Source organism: Bubalus bubalis, chromosome 2, assembly GCF_019923935.1.
Source record: "Bubalus bubalis isolate 160015118507 breed Murrah chromosome 2, NDDB_SH_1, whole genome shotgun sequence".
NCBI classification, from domain to species: domain Eukaryota; kingdom Metazoa; phylum Chordata; class Mammalia; order Artiodactyla; family Bovidae; genus Bubalus; species Bubalus bubalis.
The window spans coordinates 39,709,768-39,737,341 of NC_059158.1; the positions used below are offsets into that span (position 1 = coordinate 39,709,768).

Consider the following 27,574-nt stretch of genomic DNA (forward strand, 5'->3'; position numbering starts at 1 on the left):
TTTGTCATCGCATGCATAATGCAGACTTTCCAATTAGAATGCTATAATTTGGAAACTTTCTTCACAGACTGATGAGAGAGCAATTATTTTAAAGAAGGGAAAATTCAGTCCACTGGGTTTGCCTCAAGTCACTTCTGACTCAAGCCGCAAAGACAAGAGTTTTGAAAACATATTTGCTATTGAATTTCGTTATCAAAACACTAGCAAGGAGAGCAATTAGTTGCTGTAAACTGACCCCCAGTAATCAATGGTATGCAGCCAGCCAGAGCATTTATGGAAGATGTAAGCGAAATCACATCTGCTAATCAATTTTTTTAAAAAGCCCAGCACTTCACTGCTTTTCAGGGAAATTCCACAATGAGAATAAGGAAGATGGAGGAGACAACATTTAATATCACCAGGCATTTCATGCTGTGCTCATTAGGTAGAGGGGTTTGTGGCCACAGCTTAAACACAAACTCGATCTGCAGCGATAGATCTTGGCCAGCAGCTGCCTTTATGCAGCTCCTTTTGAAAACGGCTTCTGATGTGTGGGCGGGGGCGTGCAGATGTCAGGGGTATGTTTAAGGAGCTGCTCTCAATTAGAGTCAGAGGGAGTGTGTCTGTCTTGGGCCAGCTCACCTGGCAGACCTTTTCTGGCAGATTACAAGTCGGAAATACTGCTGTGGTGTTGCAGGTGCAGAGATACAGGAACAGACTTTGCTGGCAGGGAAAGAAGCGAAGGGAGTTGGTGGGCTTTACCGTTGTGCCTTGTTAGAACTAAAATTTCTCTCCATGGGAAAAAAAAAAGAGATGGAGCCAATTTCTCCTTTAGAGTCTTTAGGCTGTGCTTGCTTTTTTTTTCCTTTTTTTTTTTCCCTCCCTTAGTTGAATCAACAGAGGGGTTTTCGTTCCTGGCTAAGCCTACCTTCTAAGCAAATATGCATCTGGGCACATAAAATAAATACCTCTTATATAGAGAACAAACTCGTGGCTGCCAGTGGCCGAGTGAGGAGAGGGAGGGACAATACAGGGGGAGAGGATTTTTAAAAGGGTTATTTTGGGATTATATGAAATTGTGTGTGTGAAATTTTTGAAAATTGTAGAGCACTGTAGAATTCAAGGGGCTTTCCAGGTAGTTCAGTGGTAAAGAATCTGCCTGCCAATTCAGGAGACACGGATTTGATCCCTGGATTGGGAAGATACCCTGGAGGAGGAAATGGCAACCCACTCCAGTATTCTTGCCTGGAAAATTCCATGGACAGAGGCGCCTGGTGGGCTACAGTCCATGGGTCACAAAGAGTTGGAGGCGACTTAGCAGATAGGCCCATAGAATTTAAAGAATCTTTTCATTCAGTTAAAAAAAGAAGAATCTCTCTTTAAAACTCCTAAGTGTAGGTGAAGACAACCTGAGATCCATCAGTGTTCCTTTTCCATTCAGGAGTCACCCTGACCCCACATTTTTAGCCTCCAGGGACTCTTAATAGAGGACTAGTGAGGAGATGTCTCAACCAGTATGTGCACTTGGCTGCTGTTCAGAAAAAAGAATTTAGGCCAGGAGAAATTATTGAGGTAAAGATCGATAGAGTGGGCTAATAAAAATTAATATCATCAGCATGCAAACTGTGATAGGCACTGGATTAATATCCTTTAAATATAAAGGGCATCTTGTAAGTCATTAACAAACGAATAAATATAAGTAGAAAATGGGTAAAAATGTTCAAGTTCAATGGTAAGTAAAAAGCTGCAAATTAAAGTAATGAAATATATTTCATCTATCAAATTGGCAGTATTTTAAAAGATAATACACAATATTGGTGATGATGTACAGAAGCAAAGCATTTTTATACACTGCTGGTAGTATGAGTATAAATTGGTACAGCCTGTCATTGGGGGCGAGAGGACAGGTATCCAGCTATTTTATAATACATGTCAAGGTGTAATAAACCCTGTTGCAGGAGTTTTACTTATAGCAACTTTCAAAGACAATAATCATAGATCTAGTTTAAGAATGTTCATCACAGAGGTTTCATAACAGTACAATATTGTCAACTACCTAAATGTCCAACAATAAGAGGACTATTTAGATAAATTCTGGGGCATCCATACAGTAAAATTCTATGAAATCAGTACATAAGATGAGGGAAAATATTTGATGATGTCCAAAAAAAATTAGTAAAAAAAAATTCATAATAGATCATTAAGCAAAGAAGCAATTTTTACCATGAGTGTGTTTACAAAATTACTGGAATTATGGGTGATCTTCATGTTACCTTGAGAGAAATTAGAAGACTTCCCTAGTGGCTCAGCTGGTAAAGAATCTGCCTGTAATGCAGGAGACCTGGGTTTGATCCCTGGGTTAGGAAGGTCCCCTGGAGAAGGGAAAGGTTACCCACTCCAGTATTCTTGGGCTTTCCCTGTGGCTCAGCTCATAAAGAATCTGCCTGCAATGTGGGAGACCTGGGTTCAGTCGCTGGGTTGGGAAGATCCCCTGGAGAAGGGAAAGGCTACCCACTCCAGTATTCTGCCCTGGAGAATTCCATAGATTGTATCGTCCATGGGTCCACAAAGAGTCGGACATGAGTGAATGACTTTCACTTTCATAGAATAAGTTACTGTAAGATACGATATGCACAACTTTAAAATTCTTTTAATCTGCTGTTACTTTAAGAATCTCTACTACAGCATTTATGAAACTTACTCATAATTGGTTTTCCCTTTATCTTCTCTGTATCGTATATCCTTGGGGCAATCTTTTTCTGTGAAATATTTCAAGATCTGGTTAGAGTCTAACCCAAAAGGGACTGATTATTTTCATTTGGATATACTGGTAGAAACACTAACTCATGATTATCCAGAAGGATATGGATTATGTTAAGCCTAGCTCTCCATAAATAACCAAAATTCCATTGGGAAAACAGCCTCAAAAGCATCTCTCAAAAAGCTTGTGACCAGGGCTGTTAAATAAAGCGAATGTTAATTATTTTGAAGGTTTTTTTCCCCCTGGTTTAATCTGCTCTGGCAGAGTTATGAATGATTTCAGCCCAGAACATATATGGAACATATGCTATATAAACAGAGCCCACGTTTGGAGTAAAATTTTTTTTAAAGAGAGAGATCAACCATCTTTCTAATAGTCTCGTATTCATCTTGAGAGCAGATACACATAGAAGCAAAAACTACATTTTTAAAAGTTACTCAATATAAATTATAATAACACAGACTAACTGCATAAAAGTACTGAGACACTAGAGTAATATTTGAGGAAAGGACTAATGAGAGAAATGATTCACTTTCTTATCAAGCATGCTGGTTTAATCTACAAGTAGAATTATTGGACCCTAAAAACAATAGGGTAGATTCCAGTCTGATTGATTCAGAGTATTTTGAGAGATTAAATAACTCAGATGAGTTCAAGAGAATCGGTAGTATTTACAGTATTGCACATCTGTTTATGCTTTCCAAAATCTTTTAACAGTTTTCTCTACTTAAAAGATGGATTCTATCATGTTAAATAATATGGGTTTCATCATTGATAGCAAACAAAATCACAACTGAAAGCAAGGAACAAAGGGTAAGAGGAAAGGGGAACACAGTGGCATTTCTCATCTGCAGTAACAGCTTTACAGGTGACACTAAAGGCGGCACTGAACTTGTGCAAAGGGTTTTCACTGATGGTAATTGCAGGATTAGGAGGAAGTAATACAAACTGCTTTTGTAGAGTGAAAGGTTATAAGTTGTCAATTATGCCCCACACACATAAACTAGGAGTAAAGAAAACATTTGACAGCTTACAAAAGAGGGCTTTCATCCTGACACCAGGTTGGAACCATCACTGAGTTTAGACAAATTCCCTATCAGCTTTAAGCCTCACTTTCACCATATATCATTTGATGAGAACAATAATGCTTGCTAAGAGGATTTTTGCGAGGATGTAATGTTATGTAAAACATTTAATATAGGGCCTGGTACACAGTAAGTATTAAAGAAATGTACCATTATAATGATAATGATCATTGTTGTAGTTGTTGCAAATAATGTATTTGCCTAGCAGATATTCATGGAGTGCAGGCACTGTGTGAGACGCTATGCCAGGTCCTGAGTGTGGAAAACTAGTAAGACATAGACGCTGTGTTTAGGGAGCTCACTCTGTTCTAGCTAGTGGAGGAGACAAGTGTGCATGCCCAGCTGTTAAACAGTAAGGTAGGTATCTTGCATGGGAAGGACTTCTGAGGCTGAAATGATAGAAAACAGTGATCTCTCACCGTAGCAGCACTGTCGGAAGCAAAATGCTGGACTGTACTCTAATGCCATATTATAATATTTAGATTCTTTTTTATTCTGTTGTTTTAAACTGAGGAATAACACACATATATTACACAAAACTTTTATAAATAGCTTGATGAATATGAATATTTGCATGTGTATATACCCATGTAGCTATCACTAGATCAAAATTACCCCATTTTCAGTATCCTAGAAGGCTCCTTCACCCTTTCACCGTCATTCCTTCCCCAAGAGGTAGCCACCATTCTGACTCTTGTCATTTTAGATATATCTTGTTTCTTTTGAGCTTCTGGTAAATGGAATCACATAGTCAATGCTTTTGGTTCTTATCTGAGCCAAGAAGGGGTATAGGAACAGGACCAACATAATCTTTAAGAAACAAAGATTTCCTGATGAACGTATGTTTGCCTGTATCTCCCAATCAGGTAATCTTACCAAAGCTATGCAGGAAGTCTGGAATGTGAAGGAATCTGAAACATAATTAAGGTCATTGGGACATGCTAGTAAGTACTGCTTAGAATACCCATTAGAAAGCACAGGTTTCCCCATAAACAGTGATTTCAAGAATGTTACCTTTGTTCAGCCCAGACAGCTAGAGGTGACGGCTGAAAGAATCACGAAGGAAGATTTGGGGATGTCTCTCTGATCAGCTCATGTGAAGATCTTTGCCACATGGGGGACAGAGGCTGCCTGGTTGGGTGCCTTGTGAAATAAATCCCTAAAGAAACAAGCTTCTCCCTACAGACTGACTCTGCCTTTCATCATACTTTTGTTGGGGATTCACTTTCTTTCCTTGGTCCTGAAAGTGTGTGGGCAGAAGAGACCAATTAGAAGGACAGAGAAGACATGAATCCCCTCACGCCTCCAGCCTAAGGAAAGAGCCAGGCAGAGTGCTGACCACCTTCTATGTCTTCCCTCTGCTCAGGTTATTGCTGTGGGACTGTGACGACCGGAGCTACAGCTACTATGTTGAGGTTTCCACCAACCAGCAGCAGTGGACCATGGTGGCCGACAGAACCAAAGTCTCCTGCAAGTAAGTGCCGCTCTTTCAGGAATATATGCTACTTTAAAAGACAGTCTTTCCACTAGACTCAGAAGTTCCAATGAAAAGTTAGATCTGGAATCATCAAATTATATTCTTGCTTGGAGGTAAAAGCATTCTAAAGATCCTTTACTTCAGTTTTGACTATTAAATACTTGTATGAAAATTTATACGACCAAAGAAGTGGTCCTTATTTTGTGGTTTGAACTTGAATTTTTTAAATGGCACGTATCTAAGCAGGGACGAGAAAGATACTTTCTGCATGCAATTCTCTCTCAGTTCCTCCCCCCACATCCCACACTAGCCCTTTGGGACTTTTTTCTTCCTTAGAGATTTTTGCTGATGCTGTATACAATTAAGTAGGATTCTGGGACTCTAACCTCTTCCCCACCCTCATGTCTTTCTCAGGGTTACCTTTAAATATTTATCTCATCTCCATGTTAGTTACACTGTTACCTAAACTAAGGAAAGTTTGTACCTTAGGTCTCCGTGGGAAACAGACATTCATGCGTATGGCATCTGGGCTCTGTCTGACCTTACCTGGTTGCGGGGGGTGCCAGGCAGAAGGGTTCTGAGTTCTGACCAGCCTAGAACCATGTAAATGTAACTACTACTCAGGTTGAGATTAGCATATTTGCAGCATCTTAGAAGGTTCCCTCATACCTTTTCCCAGTCATTACCTGAAAAGAACGCAGTGCCTTTTTGTGTGGAGACCAGTGCTCTTGGAGGCAAGATAAAGCCAGCAGCTGATATTTCTTCTTTTTTATTTTAACTGTGATATGATTCACATACCATAGACTTCACCCTTTAAAACTGTGCAGTTCAGTGGTTTTCTGTGTGCTCAGGGTTGTGCCATCATCACTATGACTATCTTATGTTCCAAAACACTTACATCACCCCAAAAAAGAAACCTCCTACCCACTAGCAGTCACCCCATTTCCCTCCACCTCCCACAGCCCCAGTACTTTTCTGTCACTATGGATCTGTATATTCTGGACATTTCATATAAATGGAGTCATATAGTGTGTGACCTTTTGTTCCAGGCTTGTCTCACTTAGTATAATGTTTTCAGGTTTCACTCCTGTTATAGTATGTGTCAGTACTTCATTCCTTTTTATGACTGAATAGTATTCCATAACATGGGAATATATAAATAACACATTGTGTTTATCCATTTATCAATTGGTGAACATTTGAATTGTTTCTATTTTTTGGCTATTATGAATATTGCTGCTATGAACATTCCTGTACAAGTTTTTGTGTGAACATGTGTTTTCAGCTGTCTTATGAATATACCTACAAGTAAAATTGTTGGATCTTATACTCCAGTACTCTTGCCTGGAAAATCCCATGGGCAGAGGAGCCTGGTAGGCTGCAGTCAATGGGGTCGCAAAGAGTCAGACACGACTGAGCGACTTCACTTTCACTTTTCACTTTCATGCTTTGGAGAAGGAAATGGCAACCCACTCCAGTGTTCTTGCCTGGAGAATCCCAGGGACAGGGGAGCCTGGTGGGCTGCCTTCTTCTTGGGTCACACAGAGTCGGAGACGACTAAAGTGACTTAACAGTAACAGTAACATAGTAATTCTATGTTTAAGATTTTGAGGAACTGCCAGACTTTTCCACAACAGCTGCACCATTTTGCATTCCTACCAGCAGCGTATCAAGGTTTCAATTTTTCCACAATCTTGCCAGTGCTTGATATTGTCTATTTTTTGATCATAGCCATTCTGGGGTGGTATCTCCTTGAGGTTTTGATTTGCATTTTCCTAATGGCTGATGATGTTGAACATCTTTTCAAGATTTTATAATAGCATTAATGATGGCTTGTTTGCTACAGTGTCTGAGAGCCTCACCATCATTGTATATTAATTATATAGAATGCGTGCGCTGGTTCGAGTAACACTTGCTACCGTGACTAACGGTGGTTTCAGTGTGTCAGCAGCTTAACACAGCAGCGTACTTCCCAGTCAGGAGTGTTCCTGGCTGTCAAGTGACTCTTCACAGATGACTGAGGGACCCAGGTATCTTCCTTCTTGTGGTTCTGCCATCACTGAAGGCCTCATCAGCATCATCTGCTTCTGGCTGGCATGGGGAAAGAGCAGAGAGAAGGTAACCCTGGCTCTGACAGCCTTGGCCTGGGTATGGTCCATTTCATCGGGGAGAGCTAGTCAGTTGCCACACTAGGTGCTAGTGGGACTGGGGAAAGTAGTCAGCCCCTGGCTAAGCAGCCGCTTCTCAGGGGAGCACACATCTTGTGGCCATCTCTATGGTAGCATAAGAAAACTCAGTTATTTAGCAACTGATATTTCTTCACTACATAGATTTCACCTTATTTTATCCTGAATATAAATCACCTTGTGTGGGATATTGTCCCGATTTTATAAAAGAGAAAAGGAAGATCTCTTTCACCTGGATCATGGTGCCGCCTTGAACCCAAAGCATTGCTAAACCAAGCTAGATGATGAAAACTGGGAACTGAAGTGATTCCTTTATTTCCAAGCTCCAAGAACCCTTTTTGTACACCAGGAAGGCCTTCAGGGCCTGTGAACCACCACCAGTACATCTTCCCAGAGTCCTTGCTGTTGGGTATACAGCTCACAGGCCAGGCCCTCTGCTTCCTTGTCTTTTACACATCTTCCTGGTTACAGTCACCCGTCTCTTCAGTCACTTTATGTGTTACACATTGGACTCCTCATCTCTTTTATGACCCCCTTTTGAAGATGTTATACAGTTGGGTTTTCAACAAGAACTGGTTGACTAACTACTGACGAGGTACATATCATAATGATTTTGTATTTATTTAAATGGGTTTTCCTTGACTCACTCATTCGATTCTCTCCCAGTAGTCTTGCATTAAGTCATGAGCATCTATTTTTCCTCCTTTTAATTTTTTGTTTCCATTAGTTGGTGGAGTTCAATAATTTTAATGTTTTTTCCCTTGTATTTTAGCACTTAGATGCTATAGCAGTAAGTGTTTTAAAGACTGATAAATAAATAATATATTAGAAGAACAAGAGTAATAGCAAGAAGGCGAGTACCTGTTAACCCTCTAGGAATCAGTGGAGCCAAAGGCTATGATTTCATGTTTAGAGACATAACCTGAGCCTGTTGTGCCTTCCATTTTTGAGTAATGTCCTAAGAGATATAGTAGAAGATATGCAGATGATAAAAGAAGAAACCCTTTCCTTTTGAACTAATGTACTCTAGAGCAGTCCTCAAGAGAGGATCCTATTAGCTTCAAAAATTATAGCCTGGGTGGTTTTTCTTCTTCTTTTTTTTTTTTAGTGAAATAAAGTATGTGAGTAACATAAATGAAATTCTATAGGACCTTTAGAGATCATAGCCCTGCCTCTTGATAGCATTCTGCCTAGTCAGGGAATCAGGGGACAGATTTTTGCTGTCCTCTGAAAAAGACTAGGGAATGAGATTCTCCGATGTCTCCTTGTAAGTTCCTGCTCCTGGGGTAGGATAGTTTCTTTCTTTCTTTCTTTCTTTGTTTTTTTTTTTTTGGTGTCCTTTCTGCTACAGTTGGAACTTTCATGATAAAGGCTTATTTTCTATCATAGATAGTCCTGGTGGGTTTTTTTGTTTTGTTTTTGTTTTGGCTGTTCCACATCTTTGTTGAGGCCTGTGGGATCTTTAGTTGTGGCATGTGGAATCTAGTTCCCTGACCAAGGATTGAACCCGGGCTCCCTGCACTGAGAGTGTGGAGTCTTAACTACTGGACCACCAGGGAAATCCCAGTAATTCTGTTTTCATATTGACTACTGTGGAGTTTTTCCCAGCTTTTTGAAATGTAATTGGTATATAACACTGTATAAGGTTAGGGTGTACAACACAATGATTTGGTATATGTATATGTCGTGAAACGGTTACCGCAATAAGATTACCATCTATCACCTCACCTAGTTACAATTTCATTTCTTAATGGTGAGAACTGTTAAGATCTCTCTTAGTGACTTTGAAATATACAATGCAGCAGTGTTCACTATAGTCATCATGCTGTACATTACACCCCCAGAATTTATCTTATAACTGGACATTTGTACTGTTCAACTATCTTCAGCCATTTCCCTCAGCCCCCAGACACTGGCAACCATCAATCTGTTCTGTTTCTATGAATTTGTTTTTTTAGATTTCACATGTAAGTGAGGTCATAAAATATTTGTCTGTCCCTGTCTAAGTTATTTCACTTAGCATAATGCCCTCAAGGTTTATCCATGTTTTCACAAATGTATTGGCTGATTTTATAAAATTACTTTTTATTCTTTTTTCATATAACCTAATCCTGTACCTTTTAACCTTACTCCACTTTTTAATCATTGATTCCTTTTCTCTTTTGGTTTCTAAATTGCTGAACCCTAAATTTGTGTCCGCATATTAAAAAGCAAATTAAAAAGCAGAGACATTACTTTGCCAACAAAGGTCTGTCTAGTCAAGGCTGTGGTTTTTCCAGTGGTCATGTATGAATGTGAGAGTTGGACTATAAAGAAAGCTGAGCGCAGAAGAATCAATGCTTTGGAACTGTGCTGTTGGAGAAGACTCTTGAGAGTCCCTAGGACTGCAAGGAGATCCAACCAGTCTATCCTAAAGGAGATCGGTCCTGGGTGTTCATTGGAAGGACTGATGTTGAAGCTGAAACTCTGATACTTTGGCCACCTGATGCGAAGAGCTGACTCATTTGAAAAGACCCTGATGCTGGGAAAGATTGAGGGCAGGAGGAGAAGGGGACGACAGAGGATGAGATGGTTGGATGGTTGGATGGCATCACTGACTCAATGGACATGGGTTTGGGTGAACTCCAGGAGTTGGTGATGGACAGGGAGGCCTGGCGTGCTGCGGTTCATGGGGTCGCAAAGAGTCGAACATGACTGAGCGACTGTACTGAACGGAACTGAAATTTGTGTCAGTGCAGTAAAATACTAACATCAGGTTTTATTTTTCTATTATAAATGTAAAACCTGCCCATGGAAAGTTACTTTCAACTATACAAAAAGATATAAGTGAAGAATAAATATTTACTCTCCCATCTTGTTTCATTCCTTAGCAGTAGCTACTTTTGACTATTATTTTTAGTCTTTATAACTTCTGAATTATAAGTAATACTTTTATATCTCTGCTTATTAGTTTAGCTACTTCACTGACTCCTTGGTATAAAAAAGTGAATTTAGCTTACTTACCCACTCCTCATTTTTTGTTAGTTATGTTTTTCTTTTTTGTTCTCTTGTTGTTCAGTCGCTAAGTCATGTCTGACTCTTTGAGACCCCATGGACTGCAGCACACCAGGTTTGCCTGTCCTTCGCTATCTCCCTGAGTTTGCTCAAACTCATGTCCATCGAGTCAGTGATGCCATCCAACCATCTGATCTCTGTCATCCCCTTCTCCTCTTGACCTCAGTCTTTCCCAGCATTAGGATCTTTTCCAATGAGTCGGCTCTTTGCATCAGGTGGCCAAAGTATTGGAGCTTCAGCTTCAGTGTCAGTCCTTCGGATGAATATTGTAAGTGAGAACCCCACTACTGTTACTTCTTTTAAAATTAGACAAAATGGTTAAACCTCTATTTTTGACCCATCCATTGTAGATAGTATTTCTTGACTCCCTACTATTTAGTGAAGAAATTACCATGACTATGTTTCCCTCTGTCTCTCCCCATCAGTTAACTGTCCCAGCTCATTGAAACTGTGAGATTTATGGTATGATTTTCTGGTTTTTGACTTATTTAAATCTTCCATGTGTTGGCTATAAACTGATTCTGAAAAGGGAAAACCACTTAGAACTCACTGTAACATTATGATTATATAAACATTGTTCACTATAGACCTAGTAATTCATTGGCTCTGTAGTAAAAGAAATGCTGTTCCATGTCACTAAACTTGTGTCGCTCTTGGAAGAGTTGTACTGTGTTCAAATCACAGATTCAACTTTACTACAAGTGCCCAGAATTATTCCATAAATGATAAATAAGTAGCTTCATGATAGCCTGCTTTTTGTTTTCCTAGAGTTCTAATTGCTTCTTTTACCTGTTACAGAAGCTTCTGAAGCATATTTTTCTTCATTATTTCATTATTTTCCTGTTTTTAAATTGAAGTATAGTTGATGTACAATATTACATAAGTTACAGGTGTATAGTATAGTGATTGCCAATTTTTAAAGGTTATACTCCATTTGCAATTATAAAATATTGGCTGTACTCCCAGCATTGTACAGTATATCCTTGTAGCTTATCTTGTACGGGATGGTTTGTACCTCTTAGTACCCTCCTCACACTTGTCATGACTAGTTCTCTGTATCTGTGAATCTGGTTTTTTCCCTTTTATTAGTTTGTTGTATTTTTTAGATTCCACGTGTAAGTGATACCATACAGTATTTGTCTTTCCCTGTCTGACTTATTTCATTTAGCATAATATCCTCAAGACTATCTGTGTTGTTGAAAATGTCAATATTTCTTTCTTTTATGACCCAGTATATTGTATATGTATACACAAACACACACATCTACATACACACACACACACACACACACACACACACACACACACTACAGCTTCTTTATCTATTCGTCTGTTGGTGGACACTTAGGCTGCTTCCGTATCTTCGCAATAGTAAATAATGCTGCTATGAGCATTGGGGTGCATGTATCTTTTCACATTAGTGGTTTTGTTTTTTTATATATATACTCCCAGGAATGAAATTGCTGGGTCGCATGGTAGTTCTGTTTTTAGGTTTTTGAGACACTGCTGTAATGTTTTCCACAGTGGCCACACCTATTTACATTCCCATCATTGGTTAATTTTTGAACAGACTGCTTCTGAGGCCTACTCTACAACTGTGATCATATGTTGTTCTTTTTGTAGAATTTAGGTAAAGAAGTAATAAGACCCTTTATCCTTTGTAGGAGATACTGTCCTTTGGCCCAGTTACCTTTCTAGATCTCTTCCCCTGAAAACCTGAGAGGAATGGAATGTTGGCTGTGTTATCAGGCAGCATTGCTTATGAATAAAATCACCATTGATTGGTAAATTGCCTCTAGCCTGGGAGAACTCCCAGCTATGATTTTTCCAATAGTCATATATGGATGTGAGAGTTGGACTATTAAGAAAGCTGAGTGCCGAAGAATTGATGCTTTTGAACTGTAGTGTTAAAGACTCTTGAGTGTCCCTTGGACTGCAAGGAGATCCAACCAGTCCATCCTAAAGGAAATCAGTCCTGAATATTCATTGAAAGGACTGATGTTGAAGCTGAAACTCCAATACTTTGGCCACCTGATGCAAAGAACTGACTCATTGGAAAAGACCCTAATTCTGGGAAAGCTTGAAAGCGGGAGGAGACAACAGAGGATGAGATGGTTGGATGGTTGGATGGCATCACTGACTCAATGAACATGAGTTCGAGCAAGCTCCGGGAGTTGTTGATGGACAGGGAGGCCTGGTGTGCTGCGATTCATGGGGTCAAAAAGAGTCGGACACAACTGAGTGACTGAACTGAACTGGGAGAACCTTAAAATATCTGATTGGAAGTCATAGCTTTGTGTTTCCTGACTGTGATGAGTTGTGATTAGACGTGTCCCTTGTGAAAGTTCTGGGATCTGTGTTTATGGAGCTATTTCAAGAGAGATTCATTTCATTTTGAAATATGAGGCTTCTAGACCAGAGTGGCTTTACTCTCGCTCAATATAAGTTTTATGTGCTCATCTGAGCTGTCACCTACATGCCAGCAGGAATGGCTCTTGTACAGTTGTGTGGCCTGCTGCAAAGACTCCCCCTGAGGAGAAATGCCTGCTGCTACCCTGAGTAAGAAATTCCTATTCTTACTCCTAGGTGAATTTGAAGCCAAATATGAATTGATTGGGTCTTATTTAAGAAGATCCCTCATGAGCATTACACAGAGTAAATCTATAGGTACTTTTTTCAGAAACGATATGTGGAAAGCAAATTTTCAGAATGCTTGCATGCCTGAATCATAGTTTGACTGGGTGTAGAGTTCAGTTCCTTCAGAATTTTGAAAGCTTGGATTTATTGCCATCTAGCATCTAATGTTACTGATGAGAAAAATCTAATATAATCATATTCTTATTCTTTGTAGTAATTTGTTTTTCCCCATAGATACCTTTAGGATCTTCTCTTCATCTTTGAAGGTCTTAAATTTCACAATGGTATGTATGGCCCAGTGTGAATCATTTTTCTTCCGTCTTGCTCAGTTGGCTGCTCTATGGAAGTCTGCCTAATTCCCCTCAGATTTATGAATAATATTTCATCCACTTACCATTTTCTAGAAATTCAACAAAATCTTGATTTGCTAATAGCCTTCCTTTCAGTTTGCAATACTATTATGAATGTATTCCCTTTGTATTTCTTTGATGTCCCCTCGTTGGTTTCCAGGAAGGAAGCAAGGTAAATGTGCCTATAATGCCAGCTGTATTGAACTTGAATTCCCAAAAGCTCTACCACATGGGCTGCTGGTATTCCCCAGAGACCCCGTTCCTTTCCTTTCCTTGCTTGTGCTTGGCTGCACTTCTCTCATCTAATGCAGCCGTCTTGCTTCCTGCACAGCTTGAGCTCCTTTCATATTGACCTCGTTTGTGTTCATTTTTTAACCATTTCTTCACTTTGTCATGGCCCCATTGACTAATAATTGTGTCTGCCAAAATATTAGCGATCTCTGCCATCATCTAAGACTGTGCCTTTGGCAAACATTTTGGCAAATATAAAAGATTAGATATAAAAAATTGGGTATTACTGAAAATTTTCTTTTTCTGCTTGAGAATTCTGTCATCCTAATCTGAAACTACCTAGCATCTCTAGAGTTTAGCCTCATTTTCTCATAAATTGTCTATGTGCCTGCCAGATATACTACCCATATTTCCTTTTGAATAAGTTTTCTTCCTCAGCTTAAGTGTTCATTAAAAATAATGTTGTGAAGAGTTTTTAGGGAATTCTCTGGTGGTCCAGTGGTTAGGACTCTGCACTCTCACTGTCGAGGGCCTGGGTTCGATCTCTAGTCAGGGAACCAAGATCCTGCATGGTACAACCAAAAATAAAAAAAAAAAAAAAAGAGTTTTTAATAACTTAAGAAACTACTCAGTCAAGATTTTTAAAACAGCACTGAAAATTATAGAAATACTATCACAAGTAGGAAAAAAACTATGAACTAAGAATAAAACCACAAGGAGACATGCTAAAACGTTAATAAGGTTGACTTTGTATATTAGGGTTAGAGAAGTTATTTCTGGTTCCCTACGTTTTTGATCAATTTACATGTACTTCTCTTAAAATCAAAAAGAAAACTTTATTTTACAAGTATTTTTCCTAGCTACAGCCATTAATGTTTTGTAGAGATTTATCCTTGCTATTATTTGAGTAGCATATGCTGGCAGAGTAGCGTGATTTATTCACTGTCAACAATAAATTAAAGAAATTAAATAAGTGCTGCACATAGCAATATCCTACTAGCCTTTAAGAACCTTGAAGCCACTTACACTAAGCACAAGTGTTTCCCTGAAAATGACACCTGAGCCCCCTTTTCCTTATGCTTCTCCCCTTGGTCGTCTCAGAGCCCAGCTCTCCAAGAGTACTTCTTCCTTTTGTCTTTCCTCAGTACTTTAGATTTAGAAGTCCATGTCCACTTGAGTCTCCCCGCTCAGGGGGGCCGGGCCTGCTTGGAGCACCGCCTGGGATCAGGCAGTTTCTGTAGCATCCTAACTTTGAAGCAGTTTCTTCCCTGGGCCTTCCCTGAGGAGCACTGTGACTGTGCCACCTGCCGAGGCCTCTGTGGGGACAGCTGCTCTGCCCCCTGCACTTCAGCCTGACCACATTCCTGTCTGACAAGCAGCCTGTCCCCGTGCTGAATGTACTGTCGTTTAGTGCTGGGGAGGGCCGACATTCTGTTCTGGGGTCTGTTTCTGTAACTGGTGCTATTTGTTCACTAGGAATCTCAGGACAAAGAGTCATGTTTCTTCCTCTAAGTGCTGCAGTGGTTGAAGACAACGGGATAAATTAAAGGTGGAGAGTTACAGCCTCAGTAAGCTCTGCCAAAGTGTAGCAAGATTGAAACACGGGACATTTAAACCTAGACTCTTTATTTATCTTGCCTGCATCTTCTTTGCCATTGTTAGTGATAAAGCTGAAAAAGCTTCCTTGCCTCCAGCTTTGTTTCTTAGGCTGACACTTCACAAAACAAAAATCTCAGGTTGGTTCCAGGAGGGCACTGCTAACCATGTGACCCGGGGGCTGAGTGTCGAGGGCTTGGAGTCACTAATGTGACGCGAATGGCATTGAAACATGTAAAATGTCATGTATGAAACGAGTTGCCAGTCCAGGTCCGATGCACGATACTGGATGCTTGGGGCTGGTGCACTGGGACGACCCAGAGGGATGGTATGGGGAGGGAGGAGGGAGGAGGGTTCAGGATGGGGAACACATGTGTACCTGTGGCGGATTCATTTTGACGTTTGGCAAAACTAATACAATTATGTAAAGTTTAAAAATAAAATAAAATTTAAAAAAAATAAAGAAAGAAAGAAAGTAGGTTTTAACAGAGGAAATAACTTCACCATTGAGACTGCTGATGAGAAGTTCCTGGTTAGTGTCAAGTTTTAGTTTCCAGGATAGGATTGCAGCTCTTGGCTGTCCTGTAGATCCTGTGTTGAAATGTTACCATTTCTCAGGAGTCTGCTGGGGTAGTGGGCCTACTGCCCTCGTCAGCGCCCCTCCCTGCGAGATTGGAGGCTGTGCTTCTGCCCCTTCTTGAAGTGTGAGCCACTTAATGGGCTCGGTTGTGTAATTGTCACTTCTAAATGTTCGATGGAGATTTTATTTTTCTCTTTTCGTACTTAATTCCATTTTTCTACACAGCATTTGACAGCAATGAGAAAAGCTAGTCATGTTCTTTCCTGTGTTTTTTTTTAAAAGGGCAAACATTGCTGTTAATTTTGTCAAGAGTTTTAGAACTTGAATGATAGAGAAACATGTACCTGTAAAAGGAATGGCAAAAAAATGAGAAAACAATGGAATTCAGATAAAACACAGAGGACAAGTCTGGTTTGAGGCAGACCCCTGTGTCACGATAAGATATCAGAGTCTACCCCTAGAAGGCATCTACCTGTCAGACCAGACTTGGAGACACTTGTTCATCAGCCTTTCGTTTGTGGGTTTATGAGTAGCAGGATTCGATGAGTATTTTGGAATAAAGAACATCAAAAGGGAGTCAGGCACTCCTCCCTGCACACCCAGAGAAGGGATTTACCTCTGTGTATTGCAGAAAGTTTTTAAGGAAAAATTTATTCCTATGTTGGAAGCCATATGGAAAGTAGATTTCAATGCTCAGTATGTGAACTGAGTTATAAGTTTAGAGCTGTCTGCAGCTTCTGTGGACTGCTAGTGGAGAGGCTCAATCCCACCCAGACCATTTGACAGGTGATGGCTCTGGAAAGAAATGCAGTCTCCTCGGATAACCAGTAATCAGCCGGGAGAAACGGAGAGCTCTCTTCCCTCTCCCTTGCTTACCCAGAAGCCATGTTACTCTGTGAGGATAATAATTTTTCCATGCCTTTTATTAAAAAAAAAAAATACGTCAGTATAACTTTATCAGTGAGCTGCGTGGACACACTTAAAATGCACATAATCAGAAAGATTTTTCGTTTTTTGGAAATTGCTTTCAAATTAATATTAAATTTATAATGACAAAGATCAGTCAAGACCACCTAGGCCAACTAGCATTCTCTCTCTCCTCTCTACTCTGCTCTGTTAACTGACCCGCCCACCCCGCCGACAGTCTCTCTGTGCCCTTTCTTAAGTTGACCTCACTCACTGTCACCACAGTGGCATTTTCCAAGCACAACTCTTGCCCTATATCTGCTTAGAACCCTTCATTGGCTTCCCATTGCTCTCTGGACGGAGCCCATAGTTCTTCACGTGACCTTGAGGGCTTCACCCTGGCCCCCTCCTGCCTCTCCAGACTTAGTCTTCATTCCCCTCCTTGTGTCCCCTCTGTTTACATCATCCTCACTTCCTCTCATATTCCAGCTCGAGTCATGCTCTGTCCTCCCACAGGGCATTTGCAGGTGCCATGGCTTCTCTCTGGAGCCCACTCCCCTGCTCTTTATCTGGTTAACCCTTATTATCCTTTTGTTCTTAGTTCAAGTCTGCTTTCTCAGAAACTGCCCTGACCACCTGTCACGACCATTGCTTTGCTCTTCCCTCTCATAGAACCCAGCTTTTTTCCTTCACAAGTGATAACTACAGTTTACACTGACACTCTACTTAGCAAGCTTATTAAATTACTGTTGTTCTTTCCCCACTAGAGTGTAAGCTCCAGCAGAGCGGGGATTTGGTCAGTTTTACTTGCTCTAGCCATGCTCTCTTAGCAAGGACCTAGCACTCGGACTGTGAACAGATGAATGGATGAGGGCCACCGCTCTGTCTCCAGTCATGCATACACGTTGGTTTCTTTTGCCCTGCTTCTGTCCAGAGCTCTTGTCATCATAGGGCTCAGTCAGGACCTCTGTCCATCCCAGCTCAAATGCTGTCACATAGAACTAGGAGGAGTTTGTGGGAGAGAATAGAAGTTGCTTGTTGCCCTGATACTATAATCCTTGTGGACTAGAAATGTGTCTTCCCAGCTTCCCTTTATTAACCCATTATTGATCTATCATCCTTGATTCATTTATAGTCTTATTCCAGAGATTCAGTCATTGCCAGAGGTTTAGTTTTCTCTGGTCTCCACCATCTATCCTTGCCCCTCAAGTTAGTCACTATATCCCCCAGTAACAGTTTATCACTTTAGATTGGTTACTGGCTGGACGTTTATTTTTAAATACTCTTAGAGTAAAGTTTTTCTTTATGGAGGGGTTGAGTGCTTTAAAAACCGTTTGCCAGCTGTGCCCCTTTCACTTTGGAAATTGATTTGATTTAAAATCCCAAGTGTGTCAGGTTAATATGTTTCGGTTGTTTATCTGGACTTTCAGAATAAAAGGTTAAAAAAGAAGGGGAAAAAAAAAAAAAACACTGGCATTATCTCTAGGGAGGAACTCGAAACCACTTGCCAGACCTTGTTTCTCCCAGCAGGGTAGAGTCTTCCACAGAACAGGTCTCGCTCTGGAATCCTGGTACTCTGGATCCCTCCCAGAGTTTTAGGATGGCTTGCAGAGGGTCCAGAGAGGTGCTTGGGATACACCCCTTACCATGAGCAACCCTAGATTATTAATCCCTTCTCTCAGATGCTGCTGCTGCTGCTAAGTCACTTCAGTCATGTCCAACTCTGTGCGACCCCATAGACGGCAGCCCACCAGGCTGCCCCGTCCCTGGGATTCTCCAGGCAAGAACACTGGAGTGGGTTGCCATTTCCTTCTCCAATGCATGAAAGTGAAAAGTGAAAGTGAAGTCGCTCAGTCGTGTCCAACTCTCAGCAACCCCATGGAATGTAGCCCACCAGGCTCCTGCGTCCATGGGATTTTCCAGGCAAGAGTGCTAGAGTGGGGTGCCATTGCCTTCTCCATTCTCTCAGATAGGCGTTGCCAATAAAGCAGTGCAGTCTGCCCTCCTACCCTGGGCCTCTAGTCAGAGTCACATAACCCTGAGTAGGCAAGCAAACTCTGCACCCAGAGACACCAGAATAACGGTTGCTGCAGAAAATGAATGGTCAGCATATGATCTGCTAAAAAGGAAAGCAGAGCCTGTTTGTTGGTCAGTGAACAAAGGCAGCAGGAAGGAAGGTCAGTGTTGTTTTGACTCTATCTTCTTAGAGTGACCTGCCTCAGTTTTCCTGGGTCAGAATAAGAAGTGCTGTCGTGATAATCATGCCCTGATTAACGCTAACTCAGCTTAGTCCCAGGGTGCTAAGAGGCTGATGTTTTCTTCCTCGGTTAAAGAAAGAAAAGAGAGAGAAAGTGTTCCCGTTAATTCAGGGGTCCAGCATGCACATAGAATTAATTTATAGAACTAAAAGGGCACTCTTCCTTGACTATCTGATTTATTCTCTTGGCTCAGGGGTCTTTTCCATTCATATTTTCTATTAAATGTTGGCCCTTTCTAGAATGGCTTCTCTAACTCAATTTGTCAAAAACTAGGTTCATCTTCATCTTCCCCATAAAGCAGCTCCTCTCTTGATGTCCCTGCTCGAATTGGTGGTGATACAGCTTCTCCTGGGCACCTCTTACCCCTCTGACTCTTTTCCTTTCCTTTACCTTCCACAGCCAGTCAGGCACCCATGTCTTTTGTTTTGTATCATTTCTTCTTTTATTTCTATTCCCTGTGTTCCCTCCATCTTAATTCAGACCCTCATACCTCTCTCCCAGAATATTATATTGGCCTCCAGTGGCGTTCCCTCAGTCTATACTCTGTTTGCATCTGTTGCTGTTCTGGTGTCTGGAATACTGTTGCTGGGTTATCCTGGCTGTGGTGTCATATTTCCTTGTACAGGGACCTCCAGTGGTCAACTGAGAAACCCTCAGGTCCTTGCTTGGGTCATCGTCTATCTCCACATGACCAGCTCTCCCCAAACTGCTTGTTTTCAACTATCTGTCCTACTGTTAGACCTCACATCCAGATTTCAAGTATATAAATACTAAATCTCTCTGACTCTCACCAAACTTTCTAATCTTTATCGCTTTAATTCTCTCCTTACAGGTATCCTACTTTACTTTCAGTCTGGCCCAATTACTGTTGCCAAATGAGTCCATGTTTTAGATCAGCTAATTATCTGTATTTCTGCTGGCTAATCTTCAAGTCTCTGCCCGTCCTCTGTTCCCCTTAAGACCCAGCCAGAAATGCTGAGTTCTTCCTTGATCTTTCTCCTCCCAAATACAAGTAATTTGCTCTATTAACTGAATATTCACTGTAATCTGTTTACATCTAAGTTAATAACATTCACTTTTTCTTGGATCCATTTCAGAGAAGGAAGGAAATAAGGGGCTAGGCTGGGAGGAAGTTTGCTTTTTACCAATCCAGCCATTTTTCAAGGTGCTATGCTCCCCCACTCCCATGCTGCCTTGGAAGGACAAGCCAGATTTTTTTCAGAGTAGCCTCTGCAATAGATCTACAATCAAATGCATAGCCCAACTGACTTTGATTGAGTCATACGTATTGAGTGACCCTAGTAGATAGAGGCAACATGGTGAAGGAAAATGCTGAGGAACCAGGAAGATGTTTCTCCTCTGAAGGAACTTACAGACTCTAAACAACTTCCATACATTTAGGAACCATCATAACACACACACACATACAGTGTAAAATACAAAACAGGATCCTGGAGTTCTGAAATATTGTGACTCAAAGTACCTTGGAATTCATAGTCCAGACCTCTCAGTTTATTTATGCGGATCTGAGACAGAAGGCACAAGTACATTTCCAAGTCCTCATCTAATGAGAGAGTCTGGATTAGAACCTAGATCTTCTGATTCTGAATCCCCTTTTCCCCGGAATTTTGCACAGCCTATAAGACCACAGTAAAAAAAAAAAAAACCAGAGAAGGGCTGTAAGCATATAGACATGATCAGAATGTGGCGTAGGGTTAGGTAATTTTTCTGGAAAAAAGCATTTGAGCCTGGCCACCTACTATTGGCTGCATTGTAGCTGGGAAAACTGGTTATTTCCCAACCAAAGGGACCTGTGAACTTCAGATTTTAAAATCAGACATACAGGTCAGAAATAGACTCTTTAAGAAGGTAGGATGAAGACTATAGATTACAAAGAAGTCCACTTATATTTCCACATAATTTCCTACCTTACTGTCACTATGACTTCCTCCACACAGTATTAATTTGACCAGCCTATTAGCTGTATCATAATTCATACTTTAAAACTTGGTTTTAAAATTATAGTCTCTAAACCAGATTACCTAGGGCTTCATTATCCAGGTTTAGAGTTATTAGCCTCTGTTTTTCTTCCCTTTCCTTCCTATTGCCTACTTAAAAAAATCATTACATTGTTCATTAGGCCATTTATTAGATTATTTCCTTCTACCAAAAGAGACTTGCATTTGTGTTTTTCCTCTGTTTTAAGCCAAGATCCATAAAGCATATTTTCCCCTCAGTTGACATTTTCTTTTCATGATCCCTTGAAATGGAATGTAAGTGAATTTCACCATGGAGGTTGTAAATTACATACTGAGTATCAGTAATAAACATTTCTTACAAAGTTTAAAGTGTAGTTTCAGAGTGGTGATCATCTGGAATTGCACACATTTACCAGATGTTTTGGAGGGAGTTAGTGAGTGCTTTTTGCTCATACACTTTTCACCTCTTGATCCAAATTTATGCAGTGGTTCACAGCCCACATTAAAAAAAAAAAAACCTAAAGTGAGCAAAAGAATGTGTTCTTAGTGATGTGGCTGCAGTTTTGAAGGGAAGGTGTGGTGAGTAGTCATCTTGTTCATCCTTTTACCTCCAGGCGGGGTTGCACAGTAAACGTGTCCCAGAATCCTGGTGATTTTCCTCTCTTGAGAAACACTGGATAATAGCCCTTGCTTCCTCGCCTCTGGTTCTCAAAGCCTTCAGTGTACATTTCATGCGTGGGGGATGCTCAGGCAAAGGAGGGCAGCACATGTCGGTGCTGCCACTGTCAGATGAAAGTAACTTGTTTATATTGTTCCTGTTTCCTTCCTGGTTCTCTAGGGAGTTCCCAAATTCTCTGTAGGATTTGGCAGTGGATATATAGGCTTAAAAGAAACTCAGACTGCTGGAGCTTTAAAATGTACAGTCTTTCCTCTAGGGTGTGCTGGAAGGGGAAGGAGGGGCTTGTGGAAGCTTGGTTATTTGTTTCATATTTCTGAATCTTTTCATTTTTCCTAAATTAAAATAAAAATCCAAACCTGTACTAATCTAATGTTGAGACCTCAAGTTTAAACTCCCAAGAGGGTATGACCCCATAGTTCATGTTCTCATGTTCTCACAGCACCAGTGGGCCCTGTGCCATAGCCTCTGCCTGTCCGTAGGGTCTTCTGAAGACCTCAGGTGCACAGCATGTGGCTGGATTGCCCTGTGGGGACAGAGGGCCACAATAACAGTTAGTGACCAAGTTTTCAGTGAGACATGGCGCGTGCTGTGGTCCACAATTGCTGCTGCTGCTGCTAAGTCGCTTCAGTCGTGTCCGACTCTGTGCGACCCCATAGATGGCAGCTCACCAGGCTCCCCCATCCCCGGGATTCTCCAGGCAAGAACACTGGAATGGGTTGCCATTTCCTTCTCCAGTGCATGAAAGTGAAAAGTGAAAGGGAAGTCACTCAGTCGTGTCCTCCACAATTGCAAATGCCTTCAATTTGGGATCTCTAGTCTGGCTTTGAAATGTATACTTTCGCATTGCATTAATATCACAGTCATACATTAATATTAATTAGCTTTATAAATTTCTGAGGAGATGAGAAGGGAGGCCAGGGCACAGTCTCCTAAGCCATTCCTATTTGTGGATGGAACAACTGATAGTCTCAGGCACTATTTCCTTAAGTCACTTCCTTATCTAAAGTTATCATTCAACTCGTATTGAATCATTGCCCTGCTAAACCGCCCCCCGCCCCAATTCATGGGGCATACGTCCATGTTAACTCAAAAACATGGATTGATCCGTCCATCACTTAAGGGACATATTTTTGCCACCGCTCTAGGTCAGGCGCTGTGCTGGGCCCTTCCCTTCCCTCATGGGCTTGTTAGCTAAGCTTTCCCAGTCAGCTCAGAACCAGTAGTAACTGAGGGGCCTGATCCAAATGTAAATAGGGGCATTTGTGGATTCTGACATACTTAGCTAGACCAACTCTTCTCTGAGTGAGTCAGTGGGGGTGACATTTATGGGAGCAAGCAGTATGCTAAATCTGGAAACACATACTACATAGACGGGAGTGAGCTCGGCCTTGGTGGACAAGTAAAGATCACTCCTTCTGCCTTCAGCATGCCAGAGGGAAGTTCAAGTGTGCCCTTGAGCAGAGAAGATCTTCCTGGGGATGGCACAATGGCAGCCTGCACACTCAGCCCATCCACTCCTTTGTTACCTTTGTGCTGGAAACAGTAGCCTCAGCCACAGGGAGCCTTGACACGTGGAGCGTGTTTTGTTGCAGGCTGTGCCAGGGCTCCGGCTGCCCTCTCTGATGGGAAGTGTGATGTTCAGTTTGTAATGAGCACTTGCAGCTTCTGTAAACTGTGTAATACCATATAATAAGCAGTAATTTTCCACTTATCCTTAATAACAGGAGTTTTCTGCTTGGCTTTTAGTGATAGCCAAAATGTGGGTGGTTTTTTTTTCCCCCTTCACCAGTATGATGAATTTCCAGAGTCATCTTTTTTTTTTTTCACAAGATAGATTGACAAGTTGTTTTCCAAGTGTGTCCAAAATGTGTAATAGCTAATCTTGCCTTTAAAAAAGTCAAAGTCAAATAAAATGGTGCTGAAGTAGCCATTTATAATAAAATGGCTATATACATTCCTAAGCTCGTTTTACCTGTCTCCTGGCTGTGCTCTTCCTCAGGGGATTAGTAGCTTGAAGCTTAGCCCAATAGCTTGGATGATAAAACTGCCAAGTCTCAAGTTATTGTTTTAAATTTCCTGTAAGAGATTGTATCTTAAGTATAAAGTGAACTTGCCCTAGATAACTTTGGTGTCCTTCCTGGAGAGAGGGGGATGGCTATTATGCTGTGTACTCTTCTTCCCCGAGTCACACACTCAAGACTGGTGGGAGTTCTTGGTCTGATTTTTTTTTTTTTTTAATCATTGGCAAATAATTCCAGAAAGGAAATGGACACAGCTTTACATTGTAAGCCTTCTTACCTCCATTTAAAATCATCCTTTGACTTTCCCTTAATGCTCGGAATGCCGTAAAATTCAGTGGGGTGTTTTTGTTTTTGTTTTTGTTTTTTTGGTAATATATTAAGGTTGCTTTTTCATCAGACTGCCTTCTCCCTTTCTGAGATATAGCTGGCATTATCTATTCCTTCATTTATTTCTGTAGGCCTCTTGGTAACCGCTTACCCCTATCAGATGGCTTGAGCAAGACCAGCAGCTGTTGATTTTGTGATATCAGGGAAGTGTTATGAATCATGTTGATGGGAGCCTTGATACTTCCATGATCACTGGGCACTGCCATTTATCTGTCACAGAGCTGGCCTTCCCGCAGATTTCTTACCTGAGACTTTGATGTGTCTGACTGGCTAAAACTAAGATGTCAGTGAACGGTGGCAAGTAAGATGCAGAAGTTGCTTGAGCTGACCTCACCTTTAAAGGATGATTGTGCCTTTTTGGCACAAGAGGTTGGATTTGTTCATCAGAATGATAGATTGATCCTCTGTGTGCAGAACTCTGTGTGGAGTTATAAAGAAAAGAGAAGATGGACCACTTGCCTGAAGTCTAGTTCAGAAACAACATACATATCAAAAGACTCTCTTGTCAGCTGACTCCTACCAAGTGTTACCTAAAAAGCAAACTGAGGTTGAGTAACTGTTTGCTTCCCCATGTCCGCATAAAACTTCATTTAAATCACAGAAGTAGTGTGCAGTTTATGAAGAAAGTTTATTAGAACTTTCAGCAAGCAAGTCACACTTCTGCAAAGTTAGAATGAAGATCAGCGGGGTTTTGGGTGATGTGTGCTCAGGCAGAGACCAGGCTTTCTGCAGATGCCAGCAAGTCCAGTGCTGCTCAGAAAAGTTGCTTCTCGCCCATTTGACACATCTGTATTCACGGCTCTTTGTTTCTCAGATGTGGGTCCAGATACGCCACCGCCGTTTCAGTGACTCTGGGGAGCTATTGTTTTGCCTTCTTCCTCCCTCAGAGCCTTCCACTGAAAGGCTGTCCTGCAGGTAGAACTGAATTGACTCTGCACAAGAAATGCCCTGACTCAGGTGGAAGCAGACTTTTAATCAAACACCAATAGAACAAACCATTTTCTAGTGAAATCTCTGGAGCCATGGTATCACTGGTGCCCACATTCTCTAGTTGTTTACTGAGATTTGATATCTACCCCAGCAGGTTGTCTTTGGGGTTTACTTAAATCAGTGTAATTAAATTAGAATTTGTAGTCTTATGATACTTCTACTTAGGAATTTTACTTGGAGACCTGTCACTGCAGATCGAACATCGTGGGCTGGCAGTCAGTCATGATCAGAATGAGGGTCTTGTCTTCAAAGCAGAAGTGGTTTGCCCTACATTTGACTTGAATGTTATTGTTTAGCTTCTGTTAGGATGTTGAGTCTTTGGCTTTCAGGTTTGGGCATAGCTTCTCAAATTGTATGAAATGATGTCACAGACCAGTGTTCTCCTTTAGAAATGTATACATCACATGATTTATGAATTTTAGTGCAATGAAAAGTAAAGTAATGGGGAAAAGCTATGGATTGAATTTTCAAGGAGGGAACCCAGCAGTTGTACCAGTGTTGCCAATTCCTCATTTCTATGCTGTTTGGGCAGAGAAGGCAATGGCCTGGAGAATCCCAGGGGCAGGGGAGCCTGGTGGGCTGCCGTCTATGGGGTCGCACAGAGTTGGACACGACTGAAGTGACTTAGCAGCAGCAGCAGCATGCTCTTTGGGAAGGGCACTGAGGGGGAAAAGCACATGACAGAGAGAGAATGGGGAAGAGGGTGTAGGGAAGGAATATAAAAGCTATCATCATAGTTATTACTTCTTAAATGAGGCATTCCTTTCCTCTAAGAATATCTAACTTAAGTTCTTCTTGAGAAATGAGGATTCTGGCTACAAGGAGTCCAGAATCTGAGGTTCCAGGTTCTGAAGTCTTATCCTGTACAGCACCATTATGCCAAGTGCTCAGGCATAGCCAGGGGTCTTTCAGTGTCATTTTGCTCGAGGGTTCTGTGGGCAGCACTGTGTATCAGTATCATTGGTTTCCTTGTGTGGTTTATTTTAGCATTTGAAAGTATTCTGAGAAAGGATTCGTAGTTCACCAGACTGCCAGAGAGATCCATGGTGCAAAAAGGAAAGGTCTAAGTGTGAAATGAATACTTACATATTCAGAACCTTCAGATGATGTGGAATTTCAAAAAACAGGAAGCATCTTTGTACTGCATTTTCCTCTTACCTGATTTCTACTTGATCTCCTGTCACCGTGTCCATCTGGGGCACACTATTGGTCTGGGGCCATTTGCTGCCAAGATGAGCGCTCATCTTTTGTCACTGACCTTCTCATCTTATACCTTGAAGTGTGGTGACCTCAGTTGTTACGCTTCAGCCAGGGGTGCTGGGAGCCAAAGAAGCTCTCTGCAGTGGAACCCTAGCCCTCCTCCCCTGGCTCAGATTTCAGCAGCACTTCTCTCTCTGAAGTAGCATTTACACAGAAATCCTGAAGGTTTGTTCTAGGAGATCAAGGCTGGGGAAAGGTGGCAGCCCCAGGCTTCCCTTCAGCCCTTGCTCTGACCCTCCAGGCCCACCTGCCTTCTTTCAGGACTCATAGGCTATCTACCTGCTGGAAGCCTGTGCAGACCTTTATCTTTATGAAGTGCAGCTCACTTTATGAAGTGCAGTTGGCCCTCAAACAGCATGGGGGTTGTAACTTATGGTCAGCCTTCTGTACCCACAGTTCCTACACATCCATGGATTCAACCCACTCCAGACCATGTAGCACAGGGATTTTACTATGGAAAAATATCCACATATAGGTGTACTCTTGTAGTTTAAACCCCACATTGTTCAAAGGTCAGTTGTATCTACTATGAGGTTGGTGCTGTGCTAGACAAAAACCTACCAGACCACAAAGTTCAGGAGCCTGTGGGCATGGACTGATGTTTGCAATGTGGCTGCCCTTGGTGACTGCCCCACCCCAAGGAGAGTTGACCCTGATGGAGGGAAAAACACAGCCATGGATGTGAAAGTCTGTTTTGGAATTGTTTGTTTTAAATGTAAAATGGTTTCAAGCTCAGCCTTTATCTTAGTGATTATGTTCTTAAACTATTACCAGTATCTTGCCAGAAAGAACAGTGTGCAGTATGGCAACATTAACTGTACTTGAATGAAGTAAAACAGGCAAAATAAAAACCCCTGGACTAGAAACCAGGAGACCTGGCTCTCAGCCTTGGTTCTGTCACCAAGGGCAGAGTGTCCTTCAGCAGGTCCTTCAGTTTCCCTGTATCTCTGCCTCCACAGCCGGGGAACACCATCCCTCAAACAGGGCTCAGTGCTGGACTCCCAGGGTGGCTTTTAATAAAATTGTACAGGTTATTGTTTTATTACCAGTAAAAGTGTGAAAGTTATGGAAAACATAAAATCTACCCTACTTTTCTAAAGCTCCTTCTGATATTTATGTTTGTGGTTGTAAAGTTCTCCTAGATGTGGCTACTGGTTG

General features: G+C 41.4%; 1 protein-coding gene across 6 annotated transcripts in view; it reads left to right on the plus strand.

The window, feature by feature from the left end:
- BTBD9 (BTB domain containing 9) overlaps positions 1 to 27,574 on the plus strand; it is a 411,047-nt gene that overhangs the window by 332,552 nt on the left and 50,921 nt on the right. For all 6 annotated transcript variants that reach the window (XM_025261016.3, XM_044938341.2, XM_044938340.2 and 3 more), the window contains one exon: positions 5,192 to 5,299. In XM_025261016.3, the coding sequence (XP_025116801.2) occupies positions 5,192 to 5,299 (108 nt within the window). The remainder of the gene's footprint in view (positions 1 to 5,191; positions 5,300 to 27,574) is intronic.